The following is an 18,115-nucleotide window of genomic DNA, read 5'->3' on the forward strand; positions in this document are numbered from 1 at the left end:
GGTTAAGTGAACGGCCTTCTTTGGCATATACAGTTTTAATTAAATGACACAGGAATTAATGCTTTAATTTGGGTTTGAAATTTGTTGCAATAATTTTTTGGCCAACTTTATTTCAGTCGCTGGAACTCACACCTCGGCGAAAAAAAAAGTTGCTGTTGGTGGAAATTTAAAGATAGTACACCTAAGGCACCATTTTGGAAAGTTTTCTGACGGTTTGCACCTTACGAAGTCCACGGGACATTCGCTGTACTGTCATTTAAAAACTCCTGCAATGATTTTGCTCAAAACTGTGTCAAGAGTCCGGACTTCCGTCAGTCATCATATTTTATTTAGTCCTCATAGATACACATTCACCAAAGCAGATTAAGAACATTGAATTGAGGTAGTCAAACTACAGTCTAACTTACGCATGCAAATTCCGTGCTGTACAGGGCTTAAACGCTTCGCATAATAGAAACAAACCCACTGTTCGTTGGAGAATATCACGGTCTAAAATGACTACCAAACACAGCATTCAGATTTGAAAAGTAGAACGCTCAAATACTCATTCTAAGACCTTCCTCGTAAGTGTTGTCATCTATTCAACTCCCAAAACGAACTCTATAGCTCTCGGCTCAATTTCAAATCTGTATCTCTAGTAATAGCGCATGAAATACTCAGGGTCGTAAGGTAGGACAAAAATTATGACTTGCGCAAAGAGCGTCACAATGAGAATTTCAGTCTTGGATTCCCACTCAAAACACAGCCGTTTTCAATTTGAGTAACTCAGCGCTCAAACGTTTATTTTAAGGTATTTCTGGTGTGTGGTCATACAATTACAACCCCCAATCTGAACCGTATCGCTCTTGGGGCGATGAGAGATAGTGTTCTTGTTAGACATTATCACTTTATATTGCACTAACAATTTTGCATCTCATTTTTTTTCTACCACGGCTTTGCGCTGATCGCCCCTCTCAGTACGAAAACGAAATGCATCGCTGCTACTGTCAAGCTGATAATCCCTCCGACTTTCACTCACTGACATGTGGGTACCGAGTAACTCAGATCATGCTCACATATTTGTAAGTCGCTCGACTTATATTTCGCCAAAAACGGAAACTTCTTAAGCTTGAAGCAGTTCTAAGCTATCGATGCCATTCATGTTGGCAGACGATTATAGAATGGTCACATATTTCTAAGTCGCTCGACTTATATTTCGCCAAAAACGGAAACTTGTTTAAGCTCGAAGCCGTTCTAAGCTATCGATGCCATTCATATTGGCAGACGATTATTGAAGATGTGGCTTAATAACAAAGATGCCGAGGTAAGACCATTTCCGATGCTGAGTCGGTGACAGGCAGTTAACCGAGCCAGCTGTACCAATAGTCTTCCAGAACTGCCAACCCTTGTGAAAGCTGAAGTGTAGACATTAAACAACAACAAAAACATTTCAGCTTTTAGGGTTTTAGTATAGCATTGTCTAAAATGTATTCGAACATCCACATTAAGGCTATTTCGCGAAAGAATATATTCATTTAAAAAAGTTAATTTAGACAAAAGAAACATAACAGTGGCCAATAGAGAGTGTCTGCAGTGCCACTTTTCAGTATGGAAAATGTTTTATGACAAACGTTCTGACCGCTACATTGAGTGACAATCAGAAATGAGTACCATGACTCACAAGAAAGAGCAGACGGTTGCATGCATGTGATTATTTGTTTGAGCGGAGCAATTCTAAGCTTGGCAAAGCAATTTTTCTTAAAACGTAGCATGCTTCGCTGAATGCGTATCAGTTGGCAGCTCTTCAACTCTTCCTCCATCAGTGTACTGTTTGGACTCCTGGCTGAAGTCACGATGTAACAATCACACCTGTAATGTGAGCCCCTCCCCCCCCCCCCCCCCAATGCATTTTAGAGGTCAACCCCAATAAAGGACCCCACAATTTTTTTCTCCGTCAAAAATCTTGACTAAAGTATACCTACCACGAGAGGACACCTGCAATAGAGGGACATTTGTGGCTGGTCAAGAGGTCGACCTCTCATGAAGGTACCACTGTACATACAATCAAGACATCCTGTACAAAATAAAAGCCCAAATGTAAAAGCCTGTGTAAGCGTGTAACCAAACCACCCCAGGGGACCCTGCTAAGGAGCATTACGGTGTCTCTTGTCTATGCACAAAAAAAGGTTTGCGTGTAAAAGCGAGGACAGTCTTCAGTATTTACTGTGCAAACAACTCTAAATATGGCAAAAGTGTCACGTGATAATCAACCGTTTGGTTTCGGCGCTCACTGGAGCAGACGATTTTTTCTGTAACCAGTTGACAGTGATGAAACCATATATTACGGTCTCCTTCCGGCAGCAGTCCCAAAATTTCGACTTGTTTTGACCTTAGAACGATGTCTTTATCATAACTGTGAAGAACAGAACGGAGATCACTGTCGAAGTCGGCCAATCTGCAATCATTTTCGTCTCGCGAACACTGATCTCAAATTTAGATCAGTGCTCGCGAAAAACATATGGGAGATAACTCTGTATTCTTGTTTTGATAGATTCGCGTAGGACTGTAGCGTCCGGTCAGAGAGACAACTGGCAATAGCCGTGGAGCGATGCTGATCAGAATGGGCAAACTCGTGGTCAAATAAAAAGAAGAAAAAAGGTCTCCAATCTTCCCATAAGCTACACACTTTGGTTCGGGGTATTTAATTATGTCACCACACACGAGGAATGCTTAACTATCAGCGTTTGAACGTCTAATGATTCAAATCAAACGCTGTGTTTGAGCAATCTCTGTAGATTGTGACTTCTCCATGCAGTGTCTGGTTTTGCTACCTTTTCGCCTCTGAGAGCGGTGAATGTTGCACGCATTTGCCAAATAGCCGATTTGAGCACCTGAATGTACGGGTTTCGTGTGCTGACTAGCGTTATGGATGATTGCAATCACGGGAGAAAAATAAATCAAGAAACAAAATTGGGACTCAAAAGAGTTCGCCAACTAAACCCGTTCTCCTGTGTAAATTGTCTGAATTAATTCGCATAGATAATGAGCATTTTTGAGTGTATCGATGATTGCAGGTTTTGTCGAAATTGCACACCAAGTCCCTGAAACTTCTCAAGATTAAATTCACGATAAACTTTCTCCTAAATTGCTTCTTCGTAGATAAATCTTAAAACTTTCAAACATCGCCGAAACTTTTATGACAATTTCAGCAAATTTGCAGCAGAAAGTAACCCCCTGCCCTATCAGAATGATCATTCATTCCAACTGTTACTGCGTCTACTACTGGTGAGCAACTGGAGGTGTTCACCCTGTGCCGGTGGATCACCCCGTGCCAGTTTATCACCCAATGCTCGTGTCACTGTGCTCCACACAAAATCAATTTACATTGACACAGAAGGAAGACGATAGCGCATTATTACTTCATGAACACCAAGTAAAAGTTCAATTTCCCGCCTACAGAGATGTCTTCATTCATACAAATCATTTGCAATATCTTGCTTAGTAGGCTAAAGATTTATACGAAAGTGCAGAAAAAACTGTCCGTTTTTAGAATTGTCTGTTAGGTACTTGAAATTTGAATGTTTTTCTCTTGTCTACAAAACCGTGTCAAAGAAGGTACTATGTGCATAATAAACATTACAACAAATATTGGTATATCAATTGAAGTCTAAGATCTTTAAAAAGAAGCGCGTCCGTAATTTGAAGATTTATATGTTTTTTTCCCGCCGAAGCAGATTATAACACGCTGAGCTTCATTCAGAAGAGTGCAGTCCGTCAGGTTCGGGCACACAGAGACGCACAAGACACAGTGTCGAAAGGTCAGGTGTCATGTCCACTGTCCCGAATGACACACGATTGCTGAAATGTGTCCATGCCAAAACAATGAACAAATAAGAAATAGGTAGAAAATGGATGTGGGAACTGACTTAAATAGTTGATCAGTATTTTCTGTACCACTAACTTATAATCTACGCACACATAGCTGTTTGGCAAATGTATGTTGCATGGGACACACTGACATGAAAGTGGAAGATTTTTTTCCCTCTAGAGAAACTACATATCAAGTTACTCTTTTTGTGCTCTTCCATTCCAGCTGACAATCAATTGTTAACGCATGTAATTGCAAAAAGTAAAACGAAAACAGATTAATTAGATTGATAAATGAGCTGGTAATGTCATTTGGGACATACTGACATGAAAACGATACCTTTTGTCATTGTCTCACATGCTATGGACTGTTGTTTGTATGTTTATTGTCCCAAGGACAGATTGTAAGAAAAGGCCTAGCCTGAAATCGTTATCCTTGTAAAATAAAGTTCAGTTCTGTTCAGTTCAGTTCTCTCCCAGAATAGTTCCATTCTGCATGCGTACATACACGCAGTCCATGCGAATACGTGTGACATGACACGTGCGTGTGCTAGCACACTCGCCTCCAATTATCCTGTCCTCCTGAGACCGAGTGTCAATACAGACAGTTTGATAGACAAGGAAAAGACGGCATAGGTCCCACACTAGAGCGATGCCAGACAAGAACGCTAACACAGACTGACAGACAACAGAGACGGTGTGTTAGACAAGGGCAAGACGAGAGAGGTCAGACAGTGTGTTAGACAAGGGCAAGACAAGAGAGGTCAGACAGTGTGTTAGACAAGAGCAAGACAAGAGAGGTCAGACAGTGTGTTAGACAAGGGCAAGACAAGAGAGGTCAGACAGTGTGTTAGACAAGGACAAGACGAGAAAGGTCAGACAGTGTGTAAGACAAGGGCAAGACGAGAGAGGTCAGACAGTGTGTTAGACAAGGACAAGACGAGAGAGGTCAGACAGTGTGTTAGACAAGGGCAAGACAAGAGAGGTCAGTGTGTTAGACAAGGGCAAGACAAGAGAGGTCAGACAGTGTGTTAGACAAAGACAAGACGAGAGAGGTCAGACAGTGTGTTAGACAAGGACAAGACGAGAGAGGTCAGACAGTGTGTTAGACAAGGACAAGACGAGAGAGGTCAGACAGTGTGTTAGACAAGGACAAGACGAGAGAGGTCAGACAGTGTGTTAGACAAGGACAAGACGAGAGAGGTCAGACAGTGTGTTAGACAAGGGCAAGACGAGAGAGGTCAGACAGTGAGTTAGACAAGGACAAGACGAGAGAGGTCAGACAGTGTGTTAGACAAGGACAAGACGAGAGAGGTCAGACAGTGTGTTAGACAAGGACAAGACGAGAGAGGTCAGACAGTGTGTTAGACAAGGACAAGACGAGAGAGGTCAGACAGTGTGTTAGACAAGGACAAGACGAGAGAGGTCAGACAGTGTGTTAGACAAGGACAAGACGAGAGAGGTCAGACAGTGTGTTAGACAAGAACAAGACGAGAGAGGTCAGACAGTGTGTTAGACAAGAACAAGACGAGAGAGGTCAGACAGTGTGTTAGACAAGGACAAGACGAGAGAGGTCAGACAGTGTGTTAGACAAGGACAAGACGAGAGAGGTCAGACAGTGAGTTAGACAAGGACAAGACGAGAGCGGTCAGACAGTGTGTTAGACAAGGACAAGACGAGAGAGGTCAGACAGTGTGTTAGACAAGGACAAGACGAGAGAGGTCAGACAGTGTGTTAGACAAGGACAAGACGAGAGAGGTCAGACAGTGTGTTAGACAAGGACAAGACGAGAGAGGTCAGACAGTGTGTTAGACAAAGACAAGACGAGAGAGGTCAGACAGTGTGTTAGACAAGGACAAGACGAGAGAGGTCAGACAGTGTGTTAGACAAGGACAAGACGAGAGAGGTCAGACAGTGTGTTAGACAAGGACAAGACGAGAGAGGTCAGACAGTGTGTTAGACAAGGACAAGACGAGAGAGGTCAGACAGTGTGTTAGACAAGGACAAGACGAGAGAGGTCAGACAGTGTGTTAGACAAGGACAAGACGAGAGAGGTCAGACAGTGTGTTAGACAAGGACAAGACGAGAGAGGTCAGACAGTGTGTTAGACAAGGACAAGACGAGAGAGGTCAGACAGTGTGTTAGACAAGCGCAAGACGAGAGAGGTCAGACAGTGTGTTAGACAAGGACAAGACGAGAGAGGTCAGACAGTGTGTTAGACAAGGACAAGACGAGAGAGGTCAGACAGTGTGTTAGACAAGGACAAGACGAGAGAGGTCAGACAGTGTGTTAGACAAGGACAAGACGAGAGAGGTCAGACAGTGTGTTAGACAAAGACAAGACGAGAGAGGTCAGACAGTGTGTTAGACAAGGGCAAGACGAGAGAGGTCAAACAGTGTGTTAGACAAGGGCAAGACAAGAGAGGTCAGACAGTGTGTTAGACAAAGACAAGACGAGAGAGGTCAGACAGTGTGTTAGACAAGGACAAGACGAGAGAGGTCAGACAGTGTGTTAGACAAGGACAAGACGAGAGAGGTCAGACAGTGTGTTAGACAAAGACTAGACGAGAGAGGTCAGACAGTGTGTTAGACAAGGGCAAGACGAGAGAGGTCAGACAGTGTGTTAGACAAGGGCAAGACGGAGAGAGGTCAGACAGTGTGTTAGACAAGGACAAGACGAGAGAGGTCAGACAGTGTGTTAGACAAGGGCAAGACAAGAGAGGTCAGACAGTGTGTTAGACAAGGACAAGACGAGAGAGGTCAGACAGTGTGTTAGACAAAGACAAGACGAGAGAGGTCAGACAGTGTGTTAGACAAGGACAAGACGAGAGAGGTCAGACAGTGTGTTAGACAAGGACAAGACGAGAGAGGTCAGACAGTGTGTTAGACAAGGACAAGACGAGAGAGGTCAGACAGTGAGTTAGACAAGGACAAGACGAGAGAGGTCAGACAGTGTGTTAGACAAGGACAAGACGAGAGAGGTCAGACAGTGTGTTAGACAAGGACAAGACGAGAGAGGTCAGACAGTGTGTTAGACAAGGACAAGACGAGAGAGGTCAGACAGTGTGTTAGACAAGGGCAAGACGAGAGAGGTCAGACAGTGTGTTAGACAAGGACAAGACGAGAGAGGTCAGACAGTGTGTTAGACAAGGGCAAGACAAGAGAGGTCAGACAGTGTGTTAGACAAGGACAAGACGAGAGAGGTCAGACAGTGTGTTAGACAAGGACAAGACGAGAGAGGTCAGACAGTGTGTTAGACAAGGACAAGACGAGAGAGGTCAGACAGTGTGTTAGACAAGGACAAGACGAGAGAGGTCAGACAGTGTGTTAGACAAGGACAAGACGAGAGAGGTCAGACAGTGTGTTAGACAAGGGCAAGACGAGAGAGGTCAGACAGTGTGTTAGACAAGGACAAGACGAGAGAGGTCAGACAGTGTGTTAGACAAAGACAAGACGAGAGAGGTCAGACAGTGTGTTAGACAAGGGCAAGACGAGAGAGGTCAAACAGTGTGTTAGACAAGGGCAAGACAAGAGAGGTCAGACAGTGTGTTAGACAAGGACAAGACGAGAGAGGTCAGACAGTGTGTTAGACAAGGACAAGACGAGAGAGGTCAGACAGTGTGTTAGACAAGGACAAGACGAGAGAGGTCAGACAGTGAGTTAGACAAGGACAAGACGAGAGAGGTCAGACAGTGTGTTAGACAAGGACAAGACGAGAGAGGTCAGACAGTGTGTTAGACAAGGACAAGACGAGAGAGGTCAGACAGTGTGTTAGACAAGGACAAGACGAGAGAGGTCAGACAGTGTGTTAGACAAGGACAAGACGAGAGAGGTCAGACAGTGTGTTAGACAAGGACAAGACGAGAGAGGTCAGACAGTGTGTTAGACAAGGACAAGACGAGAGAGGTCAGACAGTGTGTTAGACAAGAACAAGACGAGAGAGGTCAGACAGTGTGTTAGACAAGGACAAGACGAGAGAGGTCAGACAGTGTGTTAGACAAGGACAAGACGAGAGAGGTCAGACAGTGTGTTAGACAAGCGCAAGACGAGAGAGGTCAGACAGTGTGTTAGACAAGGACAAGACGAGAGAGGTCAGACAGTGTGTTAGACAAAGACAAGACGAGAGAGGTCAGACAGTGTGTTAGACAAAGACAAGACGAGAGAGGTCAGACAGTGTGTTAGACAAGGGCAAGACGGAGAGAGGTCAGACAGTGTGTTAGACAAAGACAAGACGAGAGAGGTCAGACAGTGTGTTAGACAAAGACAAGACAAGAGAGGTCAGACAGTGTGTTAGACAAAGACAAGACGAGAGAGGTCAGACAGTGTGTTAGACAAGGGCAAGACGAGAGAGGTCAGACAGTGTGTTAAACAAAGACAAGACGAGAGAGGTCAGACAGTGTGTTAGACAAGGGCAAGACGAGAGAGGTCAGACAGTGTGTTAGACAAGGACAAGACGAGAGAGGTCAGACAGTGTGTTAGACAAGGGCAAGACGAGAGAGGTCAGACAGTGTGTTAGACAAGGACAAGACGAGAGAGGTCAGACAGTGTGTTAGACAAGGACAAGACGAGAGAGGTCAGACAGTGTGTTAGACAAAGACAAGACGAGAGAGGTCAGACAGTGTGTTAGACAAAGACAAGACGAGAGAGGTCAGACAGTGTGTTAGACAAGGACAAGACGAGAGAGGTCAGACAGTGTGTTAGACAAAGACAAGACGAGAGAGGTCAGACAGTGTGTTAGACAAGGGCAAGACAAGAGAGGTCAGACAGTGTGTTAGACAAAGACAAGACGAGAGAGGTCAGACAGTGTGTTAGACAAAGACAAGACGAGAGAGGTCAGACAGTGTGTTAGACAAGGACAAGACGAGAGAGGTCAGACAGTGTGTTAGACAAGGACAAGACGAGAGAGGTCAGACAGTGTGTTAGACAAGGGCAAGACGAGAGAGGTCAGACAGTGAGTTAGACAAGGACAAGACGAGAGAGGTCAGACAGTGTGTTAGACAAGGACAAGACGAGAGAGGTCAGACAGTGTGTTAGACAAGGGCAAGACGAGAGAGGTCAGACAGTGTGTTAGACAAAGACAAGACGAGAGAGGTCAGACAGTGTGTTAGACAAGGGCAAGACGAGAGAGGTCAGACAGTGTGTTAGACAAAGACAAGACGAGAGAGGTCAGACAGTGTGTTAGACAAGGGCAAGACGAGAGAGGTCAGACAGTGTGTTAGACAAGGGCAAGACGGAGAGAGGTCAGACAGGAAGCTCACACAGTGGTGCACGGTCTCGGGGACGGCGTCTGCTCCCTTCAGGTCGATCCACGTGGGGAAGTACATCAGGCGCTCCTGCACGAACACAAAGGATCACAGATATTAATAAACGCCAGTCATGATTGTGAAGTGATTTTTGAATGAAATAGATGTAATAGTTTGTTATTTAAGGGGGGGGGGGGGGGGGGTGAAGTCATTAATGGGGCAGATCACAGATACAAGGCCAAACTTTATAAACCTGTCCCATTCTCTTGGTTGTTCTTGGCAGAGATGTCTCAGCATGTTTGTGATGGTGCCATTGAAACGTTCCACCCAACCATTACATTGTGCGTGCCTCGGCGTGCTTCTCGGCCCTTCACGCCTGTTGATGCCCTATGACGAGGAACGTTACTAGCATGATCCCAAGGCAACACCTTCCTTCGCCATGTTCTACACACACCACACCTTCATTATCATACACAGCCTACGGGTACAAGGGTTTAAAATGTAGAAAAGTCTTGGAGGAAGAGGAGGGGTGGGGGAGGGGTCCAAAATTAAATTCAATGAACTATCAAGAAATCGACAATCGTTCTCCCAATCACCCAATCAGTCAACCAACCAGACAAACCAAATCCATAGTCTGCCCCAAAACATGGGTCTCATTCGTACCTCTTTTCTCGCAAAGGTCGCGAGCGTGCGTGCGTGCGTGCGTGTGTGTGTGTGCGCGTGCGTGCGTGCATGTGTTTGTGTCTAAGTCAATGCCTGTATAATTATGTGTATGAGCATCTGCGTGTAAGTGACAGTGTGTGCGTCTGTGAACTTTTGTTACAACTCAGAATACATCTGCTTTGCTATTTCTTCAATCAAAGCCTTTGAAAAAATGGGGGAAAAACAGTCACAGTGGCATAATGCCCACGCGAGAACTATGTCCCCTTTTTGTTTTTTTGTTTTTTGTTTAAACTTTCAGGGTAAAAACAAAATGCCACGAACTGCACATTTTCTTCGTGTTCAAGGCACGATCTTTTCTCTTTAATTTCCCTACAACACGAATATCCTGTAATTAAATTCTGCAAGCACTGAAAAAGCCCCCTGTGGTTAGCGCTAGCCCTGCCAACTCGTTTTACACTGAAGAGGTTCTAAAATGGAGGGGGAGATGTGTGCCATGGGCAAAGAGAGATGAAGGGGGGGGGGGGGAGGTGTCACGGTGCAATTTAAGCTGAATCCGGAGAAATAAATTCAATACTGTAATCTCAGCCCACGCAGACAGATCAATTTAAACAAGAAGAGACTAACATCTCCAAACAGAAGGGAAAAAAACTGAATTAAAGCTATGGTCTATTTATGACTATCCGGGGCTACGAAGTTGAGAAGATAGGACTGAGAATCATGTACAGAATTCTGTACAGCGAACGCGGCCGAAAACCGCACCTATACTGCGTGTATGACCTTGAGAGCTTCAGTCAACACTTGAATTTTGATGTGATAACATCCGGTTTGCTCTCTCCGGAATGTACATATTTTATTTTCAAGAGAGATCGAGGGGAAAAAATAAACGCCTCGGCGGAGATTCGAACTCAGGACCTCGAGATGTTGGGGCTGATGTACTATAACCACTAGGCTACTGCACCAATTTTGTGAAAGAGAAGGAAAAACATCACAATGAATTCATTTTATGTTATTCTTGAAGCAGCATGATTTATACCTCTATCCGCCCACTGTTCAGAAGTGAATATAACTATTTCTTTGATATCTGTTTTCAACTGCACAGAGCTTTGGAGGGATTCAATTACAGTTCTCTTTTTTCTTGCATGTTGTACATAGAGATATCGCAGCCATCACGTGGCGCGAATGTCGAGTAGCATGGCGGTGTGCTGCAATTCCGTGGAACATTTTTGCAAAATAAAGGCAAATTTGAACGGCAATTTCTACGTTTTTGCAACGCATGAAACGTAATTCAAGCGTAGAATAATAAAAAAAAAAATTAAAAAATCTCTTTGTCAACACCATAGAACCTTCCTATCGACCAATTTTTAAAGCATTATCTTTGTAAACAAACAAATAAACAATGACGTCATTTGAACTACACAGTCCGGATGTTGTGGGTCGTTGACGACCCATATGGAATAAAAGAAAGCATTTTACGGTAGTTATCAATCAATCAATATGAGGCTTATATCGCGCGTATTCCGCAGGGAATTTTTATTTTTTAAAAAATTTTTTATGCAATTTATATCGCGCAGGGATTTATTTATGCCGTGTGAGATGGAATTTTTTTACACAATACATCACGCATTCACATCGGCCAGCAGATCGCAGCCATTTCGGCGCATATCCTACTTTTCACGGCCTATTATTCCAAGTCACACGGGTATTTTGGTGGACATTTTTATCTATGCCTATACAATTTTGCCAGGAAAGACCCTTTTGTCAATCGTGGGATCTTTAACGTGCACACCCCAATGTAGTGTACACGAAGGGACCTCGGTTTTTCGTCTCATCCGAAAGACTAGCACTTGAACCCACCACCTAGGTTAGGAAAGGGGGGAGAAAATTGCTAACGCCCTGACCCTGGGTCGAACTCGCAACCTCTCGCTTCCGAGCGCAAGTGCGTTACCACTCGGCCACCCAGTCCCTATTCGGATGGCGTGGGTCGTGTACGACCCATACTCTACAAAGAGGCGGTAAACAGTTTATCTCTATTCGGATGGCGTGGGTCGTGTACGACCCATACGTTTTACGTTGAATCCTTCTTTAGAAAGTGTGGGTCGTGTACGACCCACATCATCCGGACTGTGTAGTCCAAAGCGTGATCCGGTGAAGGTTTAAGGAAGGGGTCCAAAAGTGTGCACCCAAACTTGTGGGGGCTGTTGCTCCATGCCTTTCTTCCACATTATAATGGACGGTAAAGTAATACGACGCAGCAGAAGCAACATAAAAATGCACCAGTACTCATTAATTATACTAATCAGTGTTTGGTACTGTATACACAACACCAGGCTCAATCCAAAAACGTTCCTAAATAAGAAAAGTGTTATCGCAAATAACGGTTGTAATCATGTCTGCCGAGGGGTAATGGAGTCTCCCAGTATAGGAGCAATCAGAGGTACCCGCAAAAATATTTAACCATGTACAAACTTTGGGGAGAAAGACAGATTGAAAATTAGCTAAACACTAGCAGAATGGCGGCTTACTTTGGTGGTTGCTTCTGTGGTTTCTTCCAATTAAACGGTGTTTGTAATTGCCTAAAGGAAACGCACACAGGCAAAACAGAACAATTAAAATGCCTCTTGGTTATCTAACCGGAGTCGACAAAAATTGTGTCCGTATACCGGCCTGTTTCTGGCAGTCAAATCAATATGTGAACAACAATGACTTTTTCTCAGCATAGCATAAAGAGGGGATAGCTCAGTACAGGAATATGCCACTCAGGATAGCATAAAGAGGGGATAGCTCAGTACAGGAATATGCCACTCAGGATAGCATAAAGATGGGATAGCTCAGTATCGCATAAAGAGGGGATAGCTCAGTACAGGAATATGCCACTCAGGATAGCATAAAGATGGGATAGCTCAGTATCGCATAAAGAGGGGATAGCTCAGTACAGGAATATGCCACTAAGGATAGCAAGGGGTGGGGATAGCTCAGTACAGGAATATGCCACTCAGGATAGCATAAAGAGGGGATAGCTCAGTACAGGAATATACCACTCAGGATAGCATAAAGAGGGCTCAGTACAGGAATATGCCACTCAGGATAGCATAAAGAGGGGATAGCTCAGTACAGGAATATACCACTCAGGATAGCATAAAAAGGGGATAGCTCAGTACAGGAATATACCACTCAGGATAGCATAAAGAGGGAATAGCTCAGTACAGGAATATACCACTCAGGATAGCATAAAGAGGGCTCAGTACAGGAATATGCCACTCAGGATAGCATAAAGAGGGGATAGCTCAGTACAGGAATATACCACTCAGGATAGCATAAAGAGGGGATAGCTCAGTACAGGAATATACCACTCAGGATAGCATAAAGAGGGGATAGCTCAGTACAGGAATATGCCACTCAGGATAGCATAAAGAGGGGATAGCTCAGTACAGGAATATACCACTCAGGATAGCATAAAGAGGGGATAGCTCAGTACAGGAATATGCCACTCAGGATAGCATAAAGAGGGGATAGCTCAGTACAGGAATATGCCACTCAGGATAGCATAAAGAGGGGATAGCTCAGTACAGGAATAGCTTTACCACTCAGGATAGCATAAAGAGGGGATAGCTCAGTACAGGAATATACCACTCAGGATAGCATAAAGAGGGGATAGCCAAGTACAGGAATATGCCACTCAGGATAGCATAAAGAGGGGATAGCTCAGTACAGGAATATACCACTCAGGATAGCATAAAGAGGGGATAGCTCAGTACAGGAATATGCCACTCAGGATAGCATAAAGAGGGGATAGCTCAGTACAGGAATATGCCACTCAGGATAGCATAAAGAGGGGATAGCTCAGTACAGGAATATTGCCACTCAGGACCATCTTCATTGTGTTTTACATCCGACTGCAACAGATCGAAACCGCGTGACAGACTCGTTTTAAAAGAGGGACCGCGCAGCTGAACTAAGGACTTTAAAATAATAGTCCCCCACCCCCCAAATACAGAACTGTAGCCAATCTGTGTCAAGTGATGTTTAATAGAAATATAAATTCCCTCCCTATAAAAAGTGAATTGGTGAAAGGGAACAAGGCGACTCATGTGTACAAAAAGAAAACGAGTGTGTTCAGATGTACTTCTAATTTCGGCCTTTTGCGGGAAAGGACAAACATAGCTCAGGAAATGCACTTTACTTCATACAAACTGAACCTCTGTAAAGATAATGACTCTCCTACTGTGAAACTCTGCCTGACACACAAAATGGACGCAGCTTGCACGTGCGAGTAGATATGATCCACACTGATTGTTAAAGGAGATATAAGCCCCTCTAACCACAGGCACTCGTCGCCAGTAGATATGATCCACACTGATTGTTAAAGGAGATATAAGCCCCTCTAACCACAGGCACTCGTCGCCAGTAGATATGATCCACACTGATTGTTAAAGGAGATATAAGCCCCTCTAACCACAGGCACTCGTCGCCAGTAGATATGATCCACACTGATTGTTAAAGGAGATATAAGCCCCTCTAACCACAGGCACTCGTCGCCAGTAGATATGATCCACACTGATTGTTAAAGGAGATATAAGCCCCTCTAACCACAGGCACTCGTCGCCAGTAGATATGATCCACACTGATTGTTAAAGGAGATATAAGCCCCTCTAACCACAGGCACTCGTCGCCAGTAGATATGATCCACACTGATTGTTAAAGGAGATATAAGCCCCTCTAACCACAGGCACTCGTCGAGAATCAAAGTGGGCGGGGCCTAATGCACTCTCAACACTACTACTACTACTATTAGAAACCGTGTAGGAAAGGATGTACTCAATCACCCTAACCATGTGACATCCAAGACCTAAACCCCGCCCACCTCGTGTCGAGTGCCAGTGCCTCTAACAACTAAGGTTATCACAGACCGTCATCTTTGTGGATCGTAGGCACTTTTAGGCACAACGGGCATTCTCTTTTCTAGTCTCTAAGAAAGTAGGCTACACACAGACACAATTAACCTTTTTTGTTAGAACACAGTATTTTAAGTCTTCATATTTCCTCCTCCGCAAAAGATGCGGACACTATGATTGGATCTAATTGCAGGAAGTGACCCCCTAGAGTGAGCTCAGTCAGGCTAGCGAGAAGCTGCACGAAAACATCAATCCGGTAAGGTTGGAGGTACCTTCCTTCGCGTGGACACCATCTTATAAATCGCAACACATCTGCCTGGGGTTTTATGTGAGATAACCCGAATCCTTCCACTTAAACACAAAGCCTGGCAGTCTTACGAGGAGGTCGTTTTTATGAATAATTTCAATCTGCAAAACTAATTCTAAACAAAATCCCGCTATGCACAGGAAGCGAGCAGGCGGTTGATTGTTGGGATGCGTCCAAGCCGAAGAATGCTCCGATTCATTGTCACCGTCGGGTCAGATTGTTGGGGTGCGTCCAAGCCTAAAGAATGCTCCCATTCATTGTCACCGTCGGGTCAGATTGTTGGGGTGCGTCCAAGCCTAAAGAATGCTCCCATTCATTGTCACCGTCGGGTTAGATTGTTGGGGTGCGTCCAAGCCTAAAGAATGCTCCGATTCATTGTTACCGTCGGGTTAGATTGTTGGGGTGCGTCCAAGCCTAAAGAATGCTCCCATTCATTGTCACCGTCGGGTCAGATTGTTGGGGTGCGTCCAAGCCTAAAGAATGCTCCGATTCATTGTTACCGTCGGGTTAGATTGTTGGGGTGCGTCCAAGCCTAAAGAATGCTCCCATTCATTGTTACCGTCGGGTTAGATTGTTGGGGTGCGTCCAAGCCTAAAGAATGCTCCCATTCATTGTTACCGTCGGGTCAGATTGTTGGGGTGCGTCCAAGCCTAAAGAATGCTCCCATTCATTGTTACCGTCGGGTTAGATTGTTGGGGTGCGTCCAAGCCTAAAGAATGCTCCCATTCATTGTTACCGTCGGGTTAGATTGTTGGGGTGCGTCCAAGCCTAAAGAATGCTCCCATTCATTGTTACCGTCGGGTTAGATTGTTGGGGTGCGTCCAAGCCTAAAGAATGCTCCCATTCATTGTTACCGTCGGGTTAGATTGTTGGGGTGCGTCCAAGCCTAAAGAATGCTCCCATTCATTGTTACCGTCGGGTTAGATTGTTGGGGTGCGTCCAAGCCTAAAGAATGCTCCCATTCATTGTTACCGTCGGGTGAGATTGTTGGGGTGCGTCCAAGCCTAAAGAATGCTCCCATTCATTGTTACCGTCGGGTCAGATTGTTGGGGTGCGTCCAAGCCTAAAGAATGCTCCCATTCATTGTTACCGTCGGGTCAGATTGTTGGGATGCGTCCAAGCCTAAAGAATGCTCCCATTCATTGTTACCGTCGGGTCAGATTGTTGGGGTGCGTCCAAGCCTAAAGAATGCTCCCATTCATTGTTACCGTCGGGTCAGATTGTTGGGGTGCGTCCAAGCCTAAAGAATGCTCCCATTCATTGTCACCGTCGGGTCAGATTGTTGGGGTGCGTCCAAGCCTAAAGAATGCTCCCATTCATTGTTACCGTCGGGTCAGATTGTTGGGGTGCGTCCAAGCCTAAAGAATGCTCCCATTCATTGTTACCGTCGGGTCAGATTGTTGGGGTGCGTCCAAGCCTAAAGAATGCTCCGATTCATTGTCACCGTCGGGTCAGATTGTTGGGGTGCGTCCAAGCCTAAAGAATGCTCCCATTCATTGTTACCGTCGGGTCAGATTGTTGGGGTGCGTCCAAGCCTAAAGAATGCTCCCATTCATTGTTACCGTCGGGTCAGATTGTTGGGGTGCGTCCAAGCCTAAAGAATGCTCCCATTCATTGTTACCGTCGGGTTAGATTGTTGGGGTGCGTCCAAGCCTAAAGAATGCTCCCATTCATTGTTACCGTCGGGTTAGATTGTTGGGGTGCGTCCAAGCCTAAAGAATGCTCCCATTCATTGTTACCGTCGGGTTAGATTGTTGGGGTGCGTCCAAGCCTAAAGAATGCTCCCATTCATTGTTACCGTCGGGTTAGATTGTTGGGGTGCGTCCAAGCCTAAAGAATGCTCCCATTCATTGTTACCGTCGGGTTAGATTGTTGGGGTGCGTCCAAGCCTAAAGAATGCTCCCATTCATTGTTACCGTCGGGTCAGATTGTTGGGGTGCGTCCAAGCCTAAAGAATGCTCCCATTCATTGTTACCGTCGGGTCAGATTGTTGGGATGCGTCCAAGCCTAAAGAATGCTCCCATTCATTGTTACCGTCGGGTCAGATTGTTGGGGTGCGTCCAAGCCTAAAGAATGCTCCCATTCATTGTTACCGTCGGGTCAGATTGTTGGGGTGCGTCCAAGCCTAAAGAATGCTCCAATTCATTGTCACCGTCGGGTCAGATTGTTGGGGTGCGTCCAAGCCTAAAGAATGCTCCCATTCATTGTTACCGTCGGGTCAGATTGTTGGGGTGCGTCCAAGCCTAAAGAATGCTCCCATTCATTGTTACCGTCGGGTCAGATTGTTGGGGTGCGTCCAAGCCTAAAGAATGCTCCGATTCATTGTCACCGTCGGGTCAGATTGTTGGGGTGCGTCCAAGCCTAAAGAATGCTCCCATTCATTGTTACCGTCGGGTCAGATTGTTGGGGTGCGTCCAAGCCTAAAGAATGCTCCCATTCATTGTTACCGTCGGGTCAGATTGTTGGGATGCGTCCAAGCCGAAGAATGCTCCGATTCATTGTCACCGTCGGGTCAGATTTTTGATGGTCTACATTATCGTTTACATTGGAATGAATGTGTCTTTAAAACTAAATCCACGATCGACATTCATAGCTGAAATAATATTGCAGCTGCCGGTGACAGTTCTCCACATTATTCCCCACGTTCCCACAATGCACAGGAGGCAGCCAGACTCGGGCACATTCTGATAGAAGTCTGCTCGCAGCGTATGTTACGTCTGAATGGGTCTGAAGCTGTTCGTACGATGATTCAAAAAACAAAAATTGTAGGTTATTGGAACGATTAATTATTGCCAAAACAAAACGTTACATGTACGGGACGTCGACCCAGTGGTCTTTCAAGTAGACACAGACAAACACTTATGGTACAAGTAATGAACTTATCTCTACATGTTTGGATCATTGTCTGCACGCTGGTCTATACATTAAAGGCCTATTCCTTCTCACATGAGGTTTTACACAACCGTTTAAGCTTTTAACAACAATATATACAATCTTGGTGAAACACACCAGCTATGGCCTCCGACAACGTTGTTTGACGCATGCAGATTGCTTGCTTGACTTGCTATTTAGCACACATAAACCACATTCTCGCTTCAATGGTTTAATTATTCCTACTTCTCCAATCGGCGTGACCCAGTTGTCGGTGTATTGCACGGGCCAACA

At 45.1% G+C, this 18,115-nt stretch overlaps 1 protein-coding gene across 1 annotated transcript in view; it reads right to left on the reverse strand.

Annotated features, from left to right (window-relative positions):
- LOC138959188 (ATP-dependent RNA helicase DDX1-like) overlaps window positions 1-18,115 on the reverse strand; it is a 589,642-nt gene that overhangs the window by 480,800 nt on the left and 90,727 nt on the right. Inside the window, exon 17 of the mRNA XM_070330587.1 lies at window positions 9,104-9,178. Coding sequence (XP_070186688.1) covers window positions 9,104-9,178 — 75 coding nt within the window. The remainder of the gene's footprint in view (window positions 1-9,103; window positions 9,179-18,115) is intronic.

Source organism: Littorina saxatilis, linkage group LG1 (genome assembly GCF_037325665.1).
Source record: "Littorina saxatilis isolate snail1 linkage group LG1, US_GU_Lsax_2.0, whole genome shotgun sequence".
Taxonomy (NCBI): Eukaryota; Metazoa; Mollusca; class Gastropoda; order Littorinimorpha; family Littorinidae; genus Littorina; species Littorina saxatilis.